Here is a 17,810-nt window from a genome sequence, read left to right as displayed (position 1 = left end):
CATTCATGGAATGCTCTAAGATTATTTTTTAAATATATTTCTGGCATGTGCTTATAAACCCGACAAAAAAAAACTCTAAGAATGTCTCCAGCAATTTATTTATGAATTTCTGCAGGAGTTTCTCCAAGGATTTGTCTTAGAATTATGCTACGAATTACTTGAATTTCTTCAAGGACAATAGGCATTTCGTAAGAAAGCTTTGGAATTTCTAATAGGGCTACTTTATAATTAGGCTATGAGCAGAGATTGAATCTTGAGAAAACGATATTTGTGTGGTACGTCTAACTAAGCCGAGATTCTGCTGTCACGAACTGTCACTGTGAGCCGGGATTTTAAACAATGGACAAATATGATAATATCGCGTAATTGATCAAAACATATTTTTGCATTTCATCAAAGGTGACAAAAATCGTATGAGAATCAGTTCATGCTAGCTCCGGGTCATTTGGCCGAAAGCCATTTGCCCGAATGCCGTTTGGACGAATGCCATTTGGCCGATAGGGTCATTTAGCCTAATGCCGTTTTGCCGAAATTGAAAACAATAGTGAACTACAGTTAGCATGCATTTATAACAGCTTATTCTTAAGGCGAAGTAGGCCGTCATTGAAATTTGTGCAAGCATTGATGATTGTTGCTAATTCATCCCATAGTTTCGAATTAAAGAAAATCAGATGGTTTTGCACTAACATTACTGGAAAAGTATCAGCAAATTCTCGGCATGTAAGCGCATCGAATCAGTATGAGCCAAGAAGGCTGAGTTATATTACTTTGAAGCTGTGATCAGTAATCCCATCATTGCTGCCAAAACGAATGACGGGCTACTTAAATGTAAGCAGTTATTCACTTCTCTGCTAGCGGTAATAGCTGCCAGCAGAGGTTTCCGCAACGCGTTTGAAGTCAGCTTTTGACAGTAACTAAGCCGGTTTACGACTTATTCGTCCTTCTGCTGGATTGGGTTAATTAAATCCCTCGATTCGTCATAAGTAAAATATTTCATAGTTCTAGCAATCACCAGTATTGGCTTTTTCTTTACACAACGGAGAAACAGTGAGCTTCTTTGACGGATCGAATCATCATCGAATCGTTTGGTTTACTGCTATACGCAAGCAATGGTGCTGAGTTCAGTTCGTACTTTGTAATCGTAATCATTGAGGAGAATGACATCTCACCAAAGTTTAAAAAACATGTATCCAGAAGTATTTTTTCAACTTATTATTGGCCTTAATTCCAATAACTATGAAAAATACATTTTTTCTTGAAAGAACAGCCTATGATCAAGAGAATAAAAAATCTCTCATGAATATTTAAGCAAGTGCAATGCAAATAATCTATAATAAAACTATAAAGAACTGCAGATGACTTAAAGAAGGTAAAATTCTCAATGAAAATATAAGCAAAATTATTGCTGATAGTAATAAATTCAGCACAACACGATATAATGGCCTATGTTTAAAAGAAGGAAAATATATGATGAAATAATTAAAAACACTTGTAGCCCTAGCTCACCGTTGGTAGAGTAAAGTGGGGCAAAAGTTCGAGTGGGGCAAGAGTTTCTTTTTAAGATTTCTAGCTCAAATCAAATCAAAACTTAAAAATGTCATGGTGGTTCGAATGGTATTCAAGTAAGAGACTTTCACTCCAAATATCATTAAAATCGATTGAGATTTGGAAAAGTTATGGCAATTTGTTGTTTTTCGACGTAAATATTGTAATATTTGGTCAAACTTTCGATGCATGGAACCAAATGAAGATAAAATATTTTTCAATATTTTATGTAAGGGCGTTTCTAGGCCTATGATAAGGATGCTTTAACGTGTATTAGTTTTTCCATAAATAGTTGGAATCAATTTTTGGCCCATAGCGGGGCAAAAGTTCGACCCATGTATAAACCCACGGAAAATTTTTCAAATTTCCTGAAATCCAGATATTATCTTCAAATTTAGCAAAATTTGCCTGATCGTGCGAAAAATGTTACAAAAATTTTACATTTCCACTTAGTTTTGCGAAAAACTGCTATTTTTTGGGTGTATTACAATTAACCCTGTTTTGGGCATTTTTTGATGAAAATTTAGTGTGTATTTTTCGGCAAACACAAGTTTACGGCTGATATATAGTATGTCTGGCATAAAAGTATTGATTTTTTGTGTTTTAGCCAACGAACTTTAGCCCCACACTAGATTCGAACTTTTGCCCCACCGGTGGGGCAAAAGTTCGTTTAAGACAATCAATTTTGAAACTGTTATAACTAAAAATGTGTAAATATTTTGACACAAGTTTGTTGAGCAAAGTTATAGCCAATATGTTGAAGGTTCGCTGTATGGTATTTGTTTTGTTTCGTCTGCTTTTATTTTCCTGTAAACTTTGATTATACCACTAAGGTCGAACTTTTGCCCCACCTTACTCTAATCCAGAGACGAATCAACCATCAACTAAGAGTCTTGACGCGATGTGAGTTCACAACTTCGTACTGAATTAACGGTTCGATTTTATCATTCTCTTGGGGCACTTATTTAGCAACAAACCTGACGTCCTGTCACATAAAAGTCATCAAACTAATTAGCTGATCAGGTACTGAGCCATACTTATGAACCCTACACATCAGCGTTGTAGCAATTTGTTTTTTTTGTTCATAATTCGGCCAAATGACCGGACACTCTCAAAAATAATGCCACAAGTGCACCTTTTTTTTCAACAAAAATGAAAATTAAATAAATGGAAAACTGTGGCCCCTTGTCATTTTGGAAAACTTTGTGTCATATTTCGTGTGTAGCATCTATGCCTCCCTCTCAGCTGTCACCTACCGCTCTTTACAGCAATCATGATCAGCTGCAAATCAAGAGATCTTGTTTATATCTTCTGCTACTGTTCTGATTAAATCAGGAGGATAACAGTTCATGATAAAATCTGTATAAACAAGCTTTAAACCTGCTTTTGGATGTTCTGGGATTATTTTGTATGCCAGTAAAATATCCCCAAACGGTAAATAAACGAAAGAAATGTTTTCGGATTTTCGTTTGTTTATCAAGCCTGTTACAACTTGCGATACATTGCCGATTATGGACCGATACATATGCGATGTTTTTGTTGGCTTACTTTGATCGTGCTTTGAAATCAAGTGTTGTTATGTTGTAATGACAAAAATGTCAATTAATGAGCCTACAGTTCTTCTTTTGTTAATTCTTGTTCAAAAACACATTAGTTTGCTAAAAACTATCGAGAGGACCTCCAGTGAATTTACATGGAAGTGGAAATATTAGCTGGCGAAGTTGCGCTGGAAACAATGATTCCTAACAGCTTTTATAAGGTATTCTAATAAAATTTGGACATTTCCTCAATTTTGTGTTTTTGAGTCGGGAAAATTCTTGATGAAAGAAATGCCTTTAAGATCGATAAATTTGTCCAAGGTTTGCTTAAGATAAATAAACAAATAAACTCCAATAATTTCTTCAGTAGTTCATTTTGTGATTTTCAAGGACTTCCTAAGAATTTAGATTTAGACATTCAAAATTCAACGTACAATTTTTCTAAGGGTAACCATAGAAGAGATTCCATCATAAATTCCTTCAAAAACTCTTTCATAATTTTTTCAAGAACATCTTAAGTGCTCAAGGAATGTATCCAATGATTTTACCATCATTTTCTTAAAACTTCCATTAAGATTCTCGTTTACAATATCTTTGAGTTTACAACTATTATTTTTTCAAAGAATTTTCTAGAATTTCTTACAAAATTATTTTTCAGATTTCAACCTTCCTTTCAATTTCAGATTTCAGATCTTTCAGATTTCAAATTTCCTTCAGGAAATATTCCAGTGGTTGTTGCAAAGAAATTATAGGGAAATTTCCCAAAGATGTCTTCAAAGAATTTAACCCGTAATTTTCTCAGGAATATCTCCAGAAAGGATTACCAAACAGCTCAATATAAGCGTCAATTTATTCCAGAAAGAGATCGAGGATTTATTTTTCATAAATTATTGGTGATTTCCTAAAAATATCCGGGAGATGTTTCAGAAGGAAATCTAAATGTAACATCTGATGAAACTTGATTTAGTTTGAAAGTAACCCTTGATGAACTCCCACCAAGTTCTCTGAAAGAATTCTTGGGCTATTGAGGAAGTCTCGAAGGATTTCGTAAGTGAATTGCTAAGATGATTAGAATTACTAGAATATTTATTCTAGTATTAGCTGTAGTGAGGGTCCTCAGATCAACTTTTGAAGAAACATTGAAAATTTTTTTTTTGAAAAAGAGGAGGAATTCCTTTGAAAAAGAAGAGAAATTCCTGGAAGAGTATTAATTATATATCCTCGGATAATCCCAGGAGGATGAGCAACTCCTAGGGAAAATGTGAATGAATGCTTGATGGAATCCATATAATTCCTGAAAGGATAACTGTAGTAATTCTCGTAGATCTCCCTGGAAAAAACCCCAAATGAATTTCTTTAAGAATTATAGAATGATTTTTTTTTCTTAGGATAATTCCTGTAGGAAACTTTGGAAGGTCTTCTATAGTTACAACTGGGGAAATCAAAATTCTCAAAAAAGCATTGTAGTGCTCATGTATTTCCTGGAGCAAATTACGAAAAATATCCTCTAATCATCCCTTGAAACACTAGAAGATTTTTTGGGAGACTTCGTGGTGGAATCAATATAAGCGTTTCTGAAAGAGATCCCAGAGATATACCTGAAGAGATCTTTGTATTAATCACTAGAAGAATTCCTTAAATTTTTCCTCGAGGAATTTGAAAAGAAATTTTTGAAGAACCTGTGAAAAAATCGCTAATAGTCCCAGAAGGTATCTCTGGAACCTCTTGAAGCAAGTTTCACTGCAGGCAGAAAAAAAAAGTTACTTTAAATACATATTGCTTATAATATACTCTCAAGACATACCGTTAAAATGGAGACTTGCATTTAAAATAGAGACTTAATTTCTAAAATGAGATCCATTACCAGTCTCGAATGTATACAAACCATGTCCCTAAGATGGTAACTGATTTATTTTTCAATTATAATTGAAATAAAAATCGGCTAGTTTAAGAATATGGTCTGTAACATACCTCCAAATCAGTTCCAGATACAATTATGGTTTACAATACATTTAGGTAGATCGGTCTGAATTACAAAATCAAACCGAATATCGAGAATGAATTTTGAATAGGTATTTAGGATGAATCACTAATAAAATTGATCATGGGGCCCAACACACTGCCGATAAAGGTCACCTTCAAACTGAATTTTTATCTGCTTGTTTACGTGTTCGTTTTCTAGAAATCAATATCAAATATCGAATGAAATTCTTACCACAGTTTGGGGCTCTTATGAACTGAGGCCACGGTGCAGACTGCCCTCACCACACGCCCCTAGCTACGTTACTGATTCCGCCACGAGGCGGCGCTAATGAACAAAACGAAAATTTTGTTTTGTAAATATCTCACGAGCCTGACCACTCAGGAAGATGGCGTTTTGGGCAAAGTTGTTCAGTACCTCAAGGGCTATCATCATTTTAACCAAGAAATTCGAGATTTTGGCACCAGGCGGCGTTAGTGAGCATGAAACTTTTGTTTCGCAGATACCTCCGGAACCTGATCATTTAGAAAGACGGCGTCATGGGCAAAGTTGTTCAGTAATTCAAGGACTATTATTGTTCGACCCAAGTTGATTTAAAATGTTGCCAACAGGCAGCGCTAGTGAGCATGGTTTGTGGATATCTCGGGAGTCTGATCACTTAGAAGGATGGCGTCTTCGACAGAGTTATTCATTAGCTCAAGGTCTATCATTATTCTAGCCCAAAGGGTCGATATTTTGCCACCAAGCGGTGCTAATGAGTATGAAACTTTTCAGATATCTTAGAATCCGAACCACTTAGAAAGATGGAGTTTTGAGCAGAGCTGTTTAGTAGCACACAGGGTATTTTAGCTATAAGGCCTTTAAATTCCAAAATGGCTGAAATAATGATAGACCTTGGCCTACTGAACAACTTTGCCGAAGATGCCATCTTTCAAAGTGGTAAGGCCCCTGAGATATTTGTAAAACAAAAACTTCATGCTCACTAGCGCCGTCTGATGGCAAAATTTAGAATCAATTGGCTAAAGTAATGGTAGTCCTTTACCGAAGACGCCATCTTTCTAACTAGACATACTCCTGAGATATCTGCATAACCAACGTAATAGTTTCATGCACACTAGTGCCACCTAGCGGCCGAATACCGAATTAAATGAGGAACCATCAGATAGCGCTCCACCACCAGAACAACTTTACTGAAGAGCCCATGTTTCGAAATTATCTGGATTTTGAGATATACCGATTTCAAATTGTGGAATCCTATAGCTCTTTATGGATCCTGGGGATCTCTCAGAAGTTTACAAGGAGTTTCTATGGAATTCTTAGGGATTTCGACTTTTTTTTATTATTTATTTCCAGATGTGCCAAATCGCTTCACAGAGATTCCCGAAGATTTCCAAGAGACTCTCGGTTGATCCCAGGTAGTTTACAGAGGCACCTAAATTCTTCGCCTGTTACTTATGAGTTCTGGAAACTTACGAAAAGGTTTCCAAAGTGTCCAAGAAAATCCCAGAAGGTCTGGACACTAGAAATCGCAAAAAGTTTCCAATGATAAAAAGTATTATTTTTTTTTAAAATACGATTACACTGTTCGACAAAAAAAATTTTTGGCTGGATCAGGCACGCGTTTATATGGGTCTTGAAGTGCAAGAAAAGTGTAGAAAGAGGCCGTTTTCAAATGATTTGCAACACCCTTGGATTATTTTTTGACAAAGTTTGAAAATTTTGCATTTTTTATAAAAAAAAAGCATAATAAACGAAATATCAATATATTTTCAAATTCAATTATTAAAGCATTGAATTATTCAAATCAATATTTTTTGCACTAGATCGCTTCAAGGAAACGTGCACCATTTCAGAAGAATATTGGCATCATTTTTATATATGAATTTGGAATGTTAACGATCATTAAGCAAGTATGTGAGGATGTGCACCATATAAATACTACTTATTTTTCTATTCCACACATCTGGTTCATTATATAATTATTATAGGTTCAAGAAGACGCTTGATTAGGATTTCATTCTTTGCTCCATTAGATAAAGCAATGAGCAATGCAATCCAGTAACATTTGATTTCAACAAGGATACGACTACGGAAAATTGAATAGTCTGTTATATTTATACGGGCTGGTTGGTCTAATAAACTCTCAGCAGAAATACAAAATTTATAAAGGTTGGACCCTGGCATGTATTTGATCTTACATGTGCTAGTCGGCTTATCAGGAGACGATGTCTGTAAAAAATATGATAACATTATTATTTGCGTTTTCTAAATATTTCGATAGGTACTCATTAAGAATTGTTTACTTATCGTGGCATTCATTTTCCTCGGAATATCCCTAGAAAAATTACAGAAAAACATAAAATAGCAACAAATAATTTAGTAATCAACATTATCACATTTTTTGCGAAACCCGCTCATGCAGGCATGAGCTCTTTTTGATTCAGTCTGTGCAAAATACTAATCATTTGTGAAAACTGATTTAGTGGTAACACGCCTGTTTCTTACTTGTAAGACAATTTCTGGTTAAACCATTTCCGATATTTTTTTTTTATTTTTCGGTTCTAAATTTCACATGTTTTTCGGCAATTTTAATCAAACTTTCAGTTTTGAGATTTGGAATGAATTTCACAAATAATTGCGATATGTTCAAAATGAGTAAAACACTTCTTTTTCTATGTCTTCTTGTTTAAAGAAAGAAAAATAGAAATTACATGAAGTTTCGCAAAATTGTTTATCATAAATGTATGGATAAATTATTTCTTCATTTAATTGAAAAGCATTTTTACTCGTTTCGAGGGGGCTCATAAATGGACACGTTTGTCCTTATATGGGAGACGAGTTTAAACTTAACCTTAATGATCGACTTCTTTATGTTTCCAATATGCTTACAACTAAACCCATTTGAAGAAAACATCCCATTGAACAAGAAACTAACGCTCCATTTGAAAGTTTGATTAAAATTGCCGAAAAATATGTAAAATGTAGAACCAACAAAAAAATCGGAAATGGTTTAACCAGAAATTGTATCACCTTACAAGTAAGAAGTACCATCAGTGCACCAGTATCCGCTCATGTACCAGTAGCCCGCCCACACCGAAAAAAGATAAGTTTAAACAAAATAAATATGAAAACTATAGCCACTAGACGATTCAAATCGACAAATTGAATTATACTGTGGACAATATTTTGCGTATTTACTCAAATTACCTTACTTTTAAAACTCGTGAGCGGGCTACTGGAACATGAGCGGATACTGGTGCACTGATGGTAGGCATGTTACCACTAAATCAGTTTTCACAAATGATTAGTATTGTGCACAAACTGAATCAAAAAGATCTCATGCCTGCCTGAGTGGCTGTAAAATGGTGTCACAAAATATGTGGAAATGTTGATTACTGAATTATTGGTTGCTATTTTACGTTAGTCTGTAATTTCTAGGGATATTCTGATAACAAATGGACCTCACAATAGGTAATCTATTCTTAATGAGTACCTATCAAAATCTTTGGAAATCGCAAATAACATTATTATCACATTTTTCACAGACTTCGCCATCGGCTCCTTATAAACCGACTAGCTCATGTAAGACCACTTACATGTCAGTGTCCAACCTAATTTTGTATTGCTGCCAAGAGTTTATTAGACCAACCAGCCCATATAAACATAACAGATACATCAATTATCCGTAGTCCTATCCTTGTTGAAATCAAATGTTACTGGATTGCATTGCCCATTGCTTTTTCAAATGGAGCAAAAAATTAAATCCTAATCAAGCGTCTTCTTGAACCTATAATAATTATTATATTATGAACCAGATGTGTGGAATAGAAAAATAAGTAGTATTTATATGGTGCACATCCTCATATGCTTGTTTAATGATCGTTAACATTCCAAATTCATATATAAAAATGATGCCAATATTCTTCTGAAATGGTGCACGTTTCCTTGAAGCGATCTAGGGCTAACAATTTTTGATATGACTAATTCAATGGTTAAATAATTGAATTTGAAAATATATTGATATTTTGCTTATTACGCTTTTTTTGATGAAAAATGCAAAATTTTCAAACTTTGTCAAAAACTAATCCAAGGGTGCTGCAAATCATTTGAAAACGGCCTCTTTCTACACTTTTCTTGCACTTCAAGACCCATATAAACGCGTGCCTGATCCAGCCAAAAAAAAAATTTTGTCGAACAGTATTATTTAAATGCTGGAATATATTTGGTATATTTGAGCATGATAACTCCATTTCAAGGATATATACAGTAAATACTCGATTTTAACACTGCTCGTTTAATATCGCTTCATTATATCACTCTCGATTTTAGCACGGCGTTTTTTTAGATTTTATCACACCATAATAATTGTATGAAGTTCATACATTTTACATTAAAAAAAACCTAAACAACCAACATATATCTATTTGATTTTTATTTCTTTTTCTTCAACATAAAGCTCAAATTTGGATGAAAACTATATGGCACTATATTTTTAATGTATCACGCTTCGGTGCACCACGCCATTTTTTTTTTTTTTGGATCTGTGATATAATCGAAAAATTACTGTACTGATTTTTGAATGTTTAAGCTCTTGTTAAAAAATCGTGTTACTTTGAAAAGAATCGCGATGCGGTCACTTATGATAGCCTTTGAATCGACTTGTGAATCGTGAGTGAGTCGCCCTTCTCTATTTTGGATAGACTTAATGGGTAGAAAAACAATCGATAAATATCCGCTCCAAAATCGCGTCGTTCGACGTTATTACTCGGTTGGGTTGAGATTTTGCTAAAACCATTGCGTTGTTTGCCTCGTTTTGTGCGAGGACTTTCCTTCCCCAAACTGGACCCCGTGATAGACGGACAGCGTGGAAAGCTTTTGCTTTTATCATTCCAGCTAGCAAGGACTTTGTGCGGCGACTAGTCAGACGATTTCGCAGATATGCTTCGAATTGAAATTGGTATTCGAGTCGGAGAAGCAGACTGACCATTTGAACGATTTAGGAAGTCGTGTCAGCAAATACATACTGTTAGTCATAAACATCCTCTCGATGCTTTGTGTGTTCGTCCTAGATCTATCAACAAGATTTAAGTTGCAAAAACAAATCCAACCACATGGTTCAGCTTTGCAGCAGCAGGGAAACAGGAGAGATCCCGGCTATGGTGACGCCGTTTGTGGAAACTGAATTTTGGCTGTCGCCGTAAGTATCCGTAAGGGTAGGTGTACTAGTTATGGACATGAAGGTTACTTATTTAGCCATACGTGATTGTTTGATTGTTTCCATATTTTAAATTGTTTTGTGTATTTAAGCAGTAAGATATTAGAAATATCTTGATGTTAAAACATTGAGAAAGATTTAAAATATGAAAATTATCGAAAGTTTACGTATGACCCAATAGGGAACCACTAAGGTCATAACTGGTCCACTTTCCCTACTATACATTGCAAACCATGGGAACCGAGTGAAATTCAGTCCGGTGGAATGGTGACTTCTCGTCCCTTTTCGAAAAACATCCCGCTGTGCTATTGTGACCACGCTGTCTGTGTGAAAACAGAAAGAAAAAATCGTTTCAAATGTGAAAGGCACCGTATCGGACCGGGAATGCAGCCTGGAGAACGAAACGGGAACCATAATCTCATAACATAATTCAGCATGAAGAAAGGCGATAGGAAGACAGTTCAAATTGATAGAAAGCAAGAAGACACTTTGGATGGGACGATTTAAATTGTGGATTCCTTTATTTGTAAAGAAGCGATTTCTAGAGTATTGGTTACAAAATGTTTAAACAAAAATTAATTGTTTTTACCATTTTCATCTACATTGGACATTTGAGATAATTCAAAAGTTTGTGTGCCCCAATAGCTGTGAATTTTAGGCTGAGAAAATTCCAAGTTATTTCCAAGCTGCAATTAAAATTTCAGATTGGTCGAAGCTCTAGAAGCCGAGATCCAAGCATTCAAACTTGATTATTTTTGTTGGTTATTGTGTACTTTGTTCTGTCTAGTACTATAATAGTACAGTACAGTGAGGCTTTCGAACTTTTTCGTAATTCGAACCGCCCTAGACCGTATAGTATCATAGACATTGAGCAATAATTTAAATCCGACAGTCTTATCTATCGTATCCTACAAGCAAAATACATTGCCCATAAAAATTTCACGTCCGTTGTCATCGTGATTGGAGGGAATTCCTGCTCCATCACGTCATCGCCCGAATCAATGGGCAGACTAAATATGATTAGATAAAATTATTTCAGTAAAAAATACGATTAACTCTAACCGTACGAAGCGTTGACGGTACTCGGTGATAAAACATCACTTTTCCACCGACTGCCTAGCCTTGATGGCGCACCTTTATCCCTGAACAATGAGCAACCTGACCGCTTCGAAGCGTTTAAAAATAAAACAAGTTCTAAAAACTCACCTCACCCAACGAAACCAACGAAAAAAAAATCGTCAGATAAGAAGAGCATTGGTGGTATTATTATATCGTTCTCTCCTCCTTCGGTGCACATTTTGTGTAAAAATGGAGGTTACCGTCGGAACCCCTGGCGATAAGATGCTCCCTTGATGCCGCTGATGTCCCGAAACCATCAACAGCACAATGTAGGTATCCCAACCCAATACAAACTACAGACACATGACTTTTCCACTAACCTGTTTTCTCTTTGATCTCGCACAGCACCGCAAACAGGACTGGCTTCATTCTGTGACAGTTGAGCGTGTGCTTTCGCGCTTGGGCCTCGTCCAGCGATTGGTCCGTGATGTTCATGATCTGTTGGAGAATCTCGCCAATGTCCTGCTTACGGGGGTCGTTATCTACGGTTTGGCCGTCGTTTGTCGGCATGCCGTAGTTCGGCGGCATCAAGCCACCGTGGCTCATCATCCGGTTGGGGTCCTCCATCTAGTCTGCAAATGATAAAGAGAGAGATCGGAAATGCTAGGTTAGGTGAAGTTCAACTAAGAGCTAGAAAACGTGATTTGACCGAACGAAAACCTTATGTTATCAAGTTGGCTATTAATCGTCTAGTACCACTGAGACCCTAGTTTCAAAGTCCGAGATCACAAAGCAAAGTCACGCTAAAGTTTCAGGGTTTGATTCCCGATCGCGCAGCTTTTCAGACGATATTTTACTAATTTCCAGTTGTACTTGATGAAGACAGATTCCCTGCACATTGCTATGGATGGTTCTAAGTACTTGTCGTCACAGTGTCACCCAAGTGATTTTGGATCGAACTACCGTTCTGAACGGACGTGTTTTTTTTTCGATTTGTTCGTTTTTTCCAAGTTTGAAGTGTGTGAAGTGCACTCTTTCGCGATTTCCCGTTCCCGCGACTGCTCCCCGGCGCTAGCATACCTGCTTGGTGTGGCTAGCGAGGAAGCTAGCAGCAGCAGACCAACCGCGGCCCATAGCGATGATTCGCAACCACAAACAAATGGCGGATTCCGCCTCGATCCCTGCCCCGCTGGCCAACAACGGGCTGACAAGCGCGCTGAAACGCGCAAGGAATGAGGATTTGCCTCCCTGCCTGTGGACCAAGCCCCCCAGAGCGCGATGGTTGCCCCCCTGTTCACGGCGTCGAAGGACCTCTCGGCACTGCGGTCCGAACTAGCGGCCCACAATATCAAGCCTTTATTCAAGCTGTACCACACCGGCACAAAGATCATGTGTGCTTCTGGCGTCGATTACGACAAGGTCGGCAAGCTACTGAAGGCAAAGGGGGTGGAATTTTACACCCACGATGACCCCGGTAGCAAGCTGTTGAAGGTTCTCGTCCGTGGACTGCCGGATTACATCCCGGAGGCAATCATCGACGAGATAAAGGCGGCTGGACTGAAGCCGACGAATGTGTTCCCCATCCGGCGATCGCAAGGAGGAAGGCATCGGGACCAGCTCTACCTGGCCCACCTGGAGAAGGGGTCCACCATCATGGCGGGCCTGACGAGGGTGACAGTGCTCTTCAACTAGTCGTTGAAGGGAACGCTACCGCCCGAAGAAGAGAGACGTGACGCTGAGTGGCAACTGCCTCGCGTACGATCACGGGACACGGAACTGCCACATGAAGCCCCGCTGTGGTAAATTTGACGGCACGCACGCCACGACGACATGCCAGCCGATGGAGGGCACCGAACCATAGTGTGTCAACTGCGGTTCCAACCACGAGGGGAGCAGCCGTAATTGCCCCAAACGAGCGGAGTTCCTGGCGTTCCGCCAGCAAGCATCCGCTAAAAAGCAGGGACGACAACGCCAGCGCCAACCACCCCCTCCGCTGACTGAGGAGCAGGCTTTATTCTGCTCATCTTGATCTGATAGATGAAGCGACCTCGTACGCTCACAACAATTATGAACCAGCATTCGCTGTTGGTTGAATAATCCGTGGCTGAGAGAGTGGAGAGAAACGTTGGCTCTATCCAAACGCACATCTTCCATTTGACAGCTCTAGCTTACTGCGAGGCTCTACAAACACATCATCATTTCTTTTGGGGATGAACTGAGGTTGGTTTCTCCGTCAACACAAGAGCATGATTTTGCTGTCCTCTTTGCCCTTTTGGGCAAAGAGCTACAAAGAGACAACGAAGAGCTGTCTGGAAATGCTCTTCCCCGAACTGAGAAATGGGAAAACATGCTCTCCCCCTAACTGAGAAAGGGAGAAAAAAATCTCCTTCTCTTTTAAGCACTGAGGTTGTCAAAACAAGCTCTTCACCACTGTGGGAATGAAAATAACAAAACACAAACGTGTGAACTCTTCATCCCGCAGAGCTCGTACGCTCAGTTTGTGTGTGGGTAAAATCGCTTCTCTTTTGTAGTTGATCATTAAAAGGGGGAGAAAGAGGATAAGTCAAGAGCAAGGAAGAAGCCTGCTGAGGAGCTCTTCCCAACGTCCCGCTTCCAGGTGCCTAATCTGCCACTGCTTCCACCAACCCATCGGCAGGCATCCCGCCAGCTGGCCCCGTCCGTTCAGCATCGCCTCGCGGCCGCCACCGCTGCTCCACCGGTGCAGAATGTGCCCCCTCCTGGATGGGGGAATCCTGGACCCAGTGCCCCCGGCACTCCTCCCTCCGACGACGGCTCCCTGTACACACCGGAGCAAATGTTGGAGTACACCAGGCACTTGTTCCAACGGCTACGCGCCTGCCGTTCCAAGTCGGAACAGATCAACGCCGCCTACTCGGTGGTATTTGCTTTCCTTGCAAAATATGGCCCGTGAGGCCATCACCAGGATCGCAAATTAGAACACTTGCTCCCTAAAGAGCTGTCCGCCTTCCTAAACCAGGAAGGCATTGACATAGCCGTGATCACGGAGACGCACCTCAAGCCGGAAGTTTACGTCTTCATCCCCGACTTCCGGCTTGTAAGGCTTGACCGGTGCGGCACTGAAAGAGGAGGCGTTGCGACCTGAATGCAAGGCACGAGACATGGGGAAAACCCCGGCGAAACAGGAATGGCCTCATTCCACAACATCGATGTTTTCCTGACCAACATGGACGGCAACATCTCCCAACTGGTCGTTCATCAGGACCTCAGCTCGAACCACTACCCGGTGGTGGCAGAAGTTGGTCCTCTGGTCAACCGGCATCGGGTCACCCGGCGCAACTACCCCCGTGTCGACTGGGGTCGATTATAGCGGTGTGTCGATGCCTACATCCGGTACGAGGCTTCTCCGGCGTCCGCTGAAGATATCAACGGGCGGCAGCTGCAGAGCGTCGAAGAGGCCATCTCCGTGGCCCGAGAGCAGCATGTACCGACAGCTGGTCAGGTGAGCAACACCCTTTCTATCGATCGTGCTGATCAAAACAACATCTTACTCGAAGAACCGTTTGGGTTTCGATGCGATTGTTCAACCGTGCACCAACTGACTCGAGTAACCAACATTCTCAGGCGGAACAAGTCCCTCGCCAAATCCTCTGTCATGGCGTAGCTTGATGTTGAAAAAGCATTCGACAACGTCTGGCATGACGGCCTGGTGTACAAGCTGCACCGATCCCATCTTCCCACCTATTTGGTAAAAATCATCAAAAATTATCTGTTTGGCAGGACGTTCAGGGTTTCCTTCAATGGAGTCAACTCAGACCCACTCAACATCCCCGTAGGTGTTTCACAGGGTAGTATTTTAAGTCCCCTACTATACAACCTGTTCACCTCGGCCATGCCTTAGCTCCCTGAAGGCGGCCCTTTATTGCTATTCGCTGACGACACCTCAGTCGTCTACAGCGGTAGACACACGAGAGCGCTAACATTCCGACTCCAGAGAGGCCTGAATGTCTTGTCAGATTATCTGGACAGCTGGAAGATCTGTATCAACGCGGCGAAGACCCGACTTGTTCCGGCTGATGATTGTAAAATCACTCTCGGTTGTTCAACGGTGGATTAAAGCACTTTACCCACTGATCAACCGAAAGTCAACCTTGTCTATGAGGAACAAGCATGCTTTTAACAAACAGGTCATTCTTCCGGTCATTGAATATGGCGTACCAATCTGGGAGAGTTGCGCCAAAACCCACCATCTGAGGCTCCAGAGGACCCAGAATAAACTACTCCGGATGATCCTCAACAGTCCTCCGAGAATGAGGACAACTGAGGTCCATCGTCTGGCCGAGATCAAAACACTTGAAGAGCGCTTTGGTGACTCGATTGAAAGGTACAGGGCTCGTTGCCAACAATCTGGCAAGCAGGTCATCCGGGACCTCGTTCCCCCCTAAGTTATAAAATTTTAATTAGTTAGTAGTCTTATAAATAGTAGTTAGGTTATCAAATTTTTCTTTCAAAACTACCAGAGCGTTTAAGGTGACACATCTCGCAATCCAAACATGGCAGGTACAATGGCCGGCTTGTGCCCCTACTCACGATTTCAAAGGCTTTAATCTGCTGAAATAATGAACGTACAAAGTCAATCTTCTTATTTTAAGCTTTCTGCTAGTGCACAAAGCTAAAATAGAAATTGCACTGTAGTTTGATGCTTCTTTCGCGAGATTGGTGCCTTCAAAGTTTTGGTACATTATTGAAATTTGATTCCAAGCTGTTTCACCTTAAGGCCAATAAAACTATTACTAGGGTAAAACCAATCAAAACAACCAGAGCAAAAACAAATCGACAGTAAACAAAGCTGAAGGATCCTCCGGGGTCAACCTCTTTATATGTACATCAATTTCAATTTAAAACAAAAATGTAAAATAAAAATGAATTTAACGCAAATGTCACCCAAGTAACAATTTTAGGTTTACAAATTACTTCCAGGGTGCTATAAATAAACACCCATCCCAACTTGGGATAAAACCACGTTCAAGGTACTTTTGCCTTCATCGCATCCCCCAAATCTCTTGTAGACTAAAACGTGACTAGTTGGCCCACTCTGAAAGAGGCTATGAAGTGTATAGTTATGTCACACAAATAAAGAAACATACAGTCAACTCTCCCTAACTCGATATTGAAGGGACCATCAATTAATCTGCTTGTTTCAGACTGAGACAGAGGAGGCAGCTTATTGATAGTTGGCATGTTTTCTTGCCATCTTTGACCTCTTTCTTGAATTCTTGTTTTGTGGACAACGCACAATGGTCGGAAAAAAACGAAGTTTGGCCAAATCTAGTTTTATCGCTTTAATCGATGAAATACAGGGGATAGGCAAAATGATTGAGATAGGCAAAATTTTGCCCAAATTCAAATGCTTATAACTTTATGAAAAATGGATGAAATTGGATGCATCTGGAAGCAGTCGACGGCAAATTTGGTCCAGTTTTAGGAATTTCCTTGGCCATGCATATTGGCCACTGGACACCGGAGATGTTCCGGATTTTCTGAGGTCATGTCCAAATGTCATTTTTTCTGTCGCTTGTATTTTTGTGTGGTGTAAAGTTAGATAGATGTTTGCAATTTTCCTAGAAACTAGAACTAATAGGAAGTTGAATGCCACCGGACGCATTAAGATTGGTTGGAAATCTTCAGAAATATGACCATTTCCGTAAAACTGGTTCCGGAAAGCATGGTCAGTCATGTTTGTATTTCCAATCATGTAAATATTATCCGGAGCTATATCCAAGCGGACACCAACCTTAAAAATTATGTTTCCTGCAGCGTATTCAGAACCATTAGATGCACAGCCCACTCTATAGAACGTTCCAGGTGCCCTGGGGGAAGTGGTCAATTAGGAACACATCCGGAACCATATCAATATGGGCATCAAACTTCATTATTTTCAAAGGTTATGCTTTCCAAAGCATTTCCAGCATCACCGGCTGCCATAACCACTTTATAGTAGGTTCCAGGTGCCCCGGGGGATGTGGCCAATTCGGAACATGTCCGTTCATCTGTTTAGATTCACATTCTACCATAAACAGTAAGATCAATGTGACTTGGAAAATGGCGAGCATTTTCAGAACCACAAGATATAATAATCACTCTATACAGTGAAACCTCCATGAGTCGATATTGAAGGGACCATCGACTCATGGAAATATCGAGTCATGGAACAGCAATCCTTTGGAAAGTGGCTTCTAGGGACCATCATAGTAACCGTGAAATTCTGTTTTTAGTATGGTTCCATGAGTCGATATCGAGTCATGGAACATCGACTCATGGAGGTATCACTGTAGTATATTCCAGGGGCTCCTAGAGATGTGGCCAACTCGAAACATGACCTCATCCCCCAGGGCCCATGGAACCTACTATACAGTGGTCATATAAATAAGTTGCGCTGTAAATACTTCTATTAGCATCACCTTCAAAAATCTTGATGTTTTTACCCATATTG

The 17,810-nt window shown here is 39.7% G+C and overlaps 1 protein-coding gene across 5 annotated transcripts in view; it reads right to left on the bottom strand.

Moving 5' to 3' along the window:
• The window catches only part of LOC5576927 (homeobox protein extradenticle), a 138,446-nt gene that overhangs the window by 86,022 nt on the left and 34,614 nt on the right, over positions 1 to 17,810 (bottom strand). For all 5 annotated transcript variants that reach the window (XM_021853464.1, XM_021853462.1, XM_021853461.1 and 2 more), the window contains exon 3: positions 11,719 to 11,970. In XM_021853464.1, coding sequence (XP_021709156.1) covers positions 11,719 to 11,965 — 247 coding nt within the window. In that variant the 5' untranslated portion in view covers positions 11,966 to 11,970. The remainder of the gene's footprint in view (positions 1 to 11,718; positions 11,971 to 17,810) is intronic.

This window comes from Aedes aegypti, chromosome 3, assembly GCF_002204515.2.
Source record: "Aedes aegypti strain LVP_AGWG chromosome 3, AaegL5.0 Primary Assembly, whole genome shotgun sequence".
Classification (NCBI taxonomy): Eukaryota; Metazoa; Arthropoda; class Insecta; order Diptera; family Culicidae; genus Aedes; species Aedes aegypti.
The sequence above is the reverse complement of the archived record's forward strand: the minus strand, read 5'-3'. Positions and strand labels throughout refer to the sequence as shown.